This window comes from Abrus precatorius, unplaced genomic scaffold, assembly GCF_003935025.1.
Source record: "Abrus precatorius isolate BTA unplaced genomic scaffold, Abrus_2018 Scaffold2, whole genome shotgun sequence".
Lineage (NCBI taxonomy): Eukaryota > Viridiplantae > Streptophyta > Magnoliopsida > Fabales > Fabaceae > Abrus > Abrus precatorius.
Window position 1 is genome coordinate 11,784,564 of NW_020874362.1, and position 2,181 is coordinate 11,786,744.

The window sequence follows — 2,181 nt, forward strand, 5'->3', positions numbered from 1 at the left end:
GAGTCTTTCGTCTCCAAAAACTGCCTCCCCAGGTTTGAGTTCAGTTCTCCTTTTATAGGAATTATCCTAGGGTTAATTTTCTCGCAAAAGTTAAATTTCTGACGCACGTAAAAGTACACGCCCAAGTACACAGCCATGTACTTGGCCGTGTACATCTCTGTTTTCTAATAGACGCCCTTCAAAGCTTTCCATAAAAGTACACGCTCATGTACACGGCCATGTATCTGGCCGTGTACATCTCTGGTTTTGATGATACACTTCAATTGACGAGACTAGTGAGATACACGCTCATATACATGGGCATGTACTTGCTCGTGTATATCTCTGGCTTCATTATGTGTTTCAAGTCTCAATATCTTTTAAAGCTTTCACTTCTTGATCCTTTTTCCTGAAATATAAATAAAATGAAATTAATAATAGTAAATTTTATCAATGAATAGCTTAAAACTCTCAATTATCATTCATGAATTACAATGTAGGATCAAGTATAGAAAGCATTTATCATGAACAAAGCTAAAAACCAAAGAGAAACGAAGAGCAATGGGGAATGGATTAAAAACAAGTAAAAGCAAAACAGCAACACATCACAACAATCAAGAACACATGTACAAAAGCTAGAAATAGAATAGTACTTTTACTCTCTCTTTTTTTTCAAATTTTTTTTTACTTTGTAAGTACTGCACTATTTTTATACAATCCACTTTTCTAGTCAACCTACAATGCATCAAAATATGCTCAAAGCAATATGTACAAAACACCCCCACACTTGTTTTTAACCAATTCCTAAAACAATTCCAAAGCTCATCTATTCCCAAAGGTTGGGCACATCATGGTTTTTCAAGTTACATGGCTTGTAATGAGCTGCAAAATCATCAAGAAAAAGGTCAATAAGGCTCAAAGGGGATAACCAATGGAATACATGCAAGGTAAGTCAATTTGGCCAAGTGGCTAAAATCAAAAGAAGGCCTAAATCATATCAAAAGTGCATGTGAATAGATGACATCAAAAAGAGTCAATTCAAGTTCTAAAATACCTACAAACATGAGTGAATCACATAAGAAAGAAGATAAGCTCAAATCTCACTAAGGCATGTATTCTACCAATTAATGATCCACAACCTAATCATCATGAAAAACTAGCTAAACTCAAAATGCAAGAAACACAACTTGATGTTATGAAACTTCCAACTAAGAATGGCAAATGAAAAGATGCTCACAAGAATGAAGTCTCTAAAAGCAAGGGAATCCAATGAAAAATATGCTAAGGACTACTCCGTCCCCCCACACTTAAAACACACATTGTCCACAATGTGGGAAAAGGAAATATAAAATGTAAAACATGCAAACAATCCAAGAATAGAATGAAAACTATATATGAGAAAGTAAAGGAAACTATAAGGAAAAGAAACAAAGATCAAAGAACACAATGCTCCAAACTCCAAGTGCCTAAGAAAACATATCCTCCAGCAAAGTAGGCTCCACTAAGGATAGATCAACTATGTTCTGAGCCGGCTCCACTGGTCTACTCTCCTGGAATAATTTCAGTTGATGACCATTGACTTTAAAAGTCCTGCTGGTAGCTTCATCTTGAATCTCAACTGCACCATGGGGAAAAACATGAGTAATCACAAAAGGTCCATCCTATCTAGATCGAAGCTTACCTGCAATCAATTTCAATCGAGAGTTAAACAATAACACTTTCTGGCCTACAGAGAACTCTTTCCTCAGAATATATGTATCATGAAATCTCCTAACTTTCTCTTTATACAATCTAGAATTTTCATAGGCCTGCAGGTGTATTTCATCAAGCTCCTGAAGCTGGAGCTTCCTTTCAATTCTGGCCTGCTCAAGTGCTATGTTACAACTCTTCACAGCCCAATATGATCGATGCTCAATTTCCACCGGAAGGTGGCATGCTTTACCAAACACCACTCGAAATGGAGACATGCCTAATGGTGTCCGATAAGCTGTCCTCTGAGCCTAGAGAGCATCATCCAGAAACTTACTCCAATCTTTCTTATTCGGGTGCACTAATTTCTGCAACAGGTGCTTGACTTCCCTGTTGAATACCTCAGCTTACCCATTAGTTTGGGGATGATATGGTGTAGCAATTCTGTGTGTAACCCCAAACTTCTGGAACAAGGCTGCAATGGTCCTGTTACAGAAATGACTTCCCTGGTCA

At 37.3% G+C, this 2,181-nt stretch overlaps 1 protein-coding gene across 1 annotated transcript; it reads right to left on the reverse strand.

Moving 5' to 3' along the window:
• Positions 1 to 1,445: 1,445 nt before the first annotated feature.
• On the reverse strand, positions 1,446 to 1,946 carry LOC113859458. Its single transcript, XM_027492228.1, has 2 exons — positions 1,661 to 1,946; positions 1,446 to 1,597 (listed from the first exon to the last, which is right to left on the reverse strand). The coding sequence occupies exons 1-2, from the start codon at positions 1,944 to 1,946 to the stop codon at positions 1,446 to 1,448; spliced, it is 438 nt and encodes a 145-aa protein (XP_027348029.1).
• Between the last annotated feature and the right edge of the window lie 235 nt (positions 1,947 to 2,181).

Coding starts and splice junctions, on each gene's coding strand:
- LOC113859458 (XM_027492228.1), bottom strand. CDS start 1,946: ATGTCTCCATTTCGAGTGGTGTTTGGTAAAGCATGCCACCTTCCGGTG. Junction 1,598..1,660: donor TCGATTGAAATTGATTGCAG/GTAAGCTTCGAT, acceptor CCCATGGTGCAG/TTGAGATTCAAGATGAAGCT.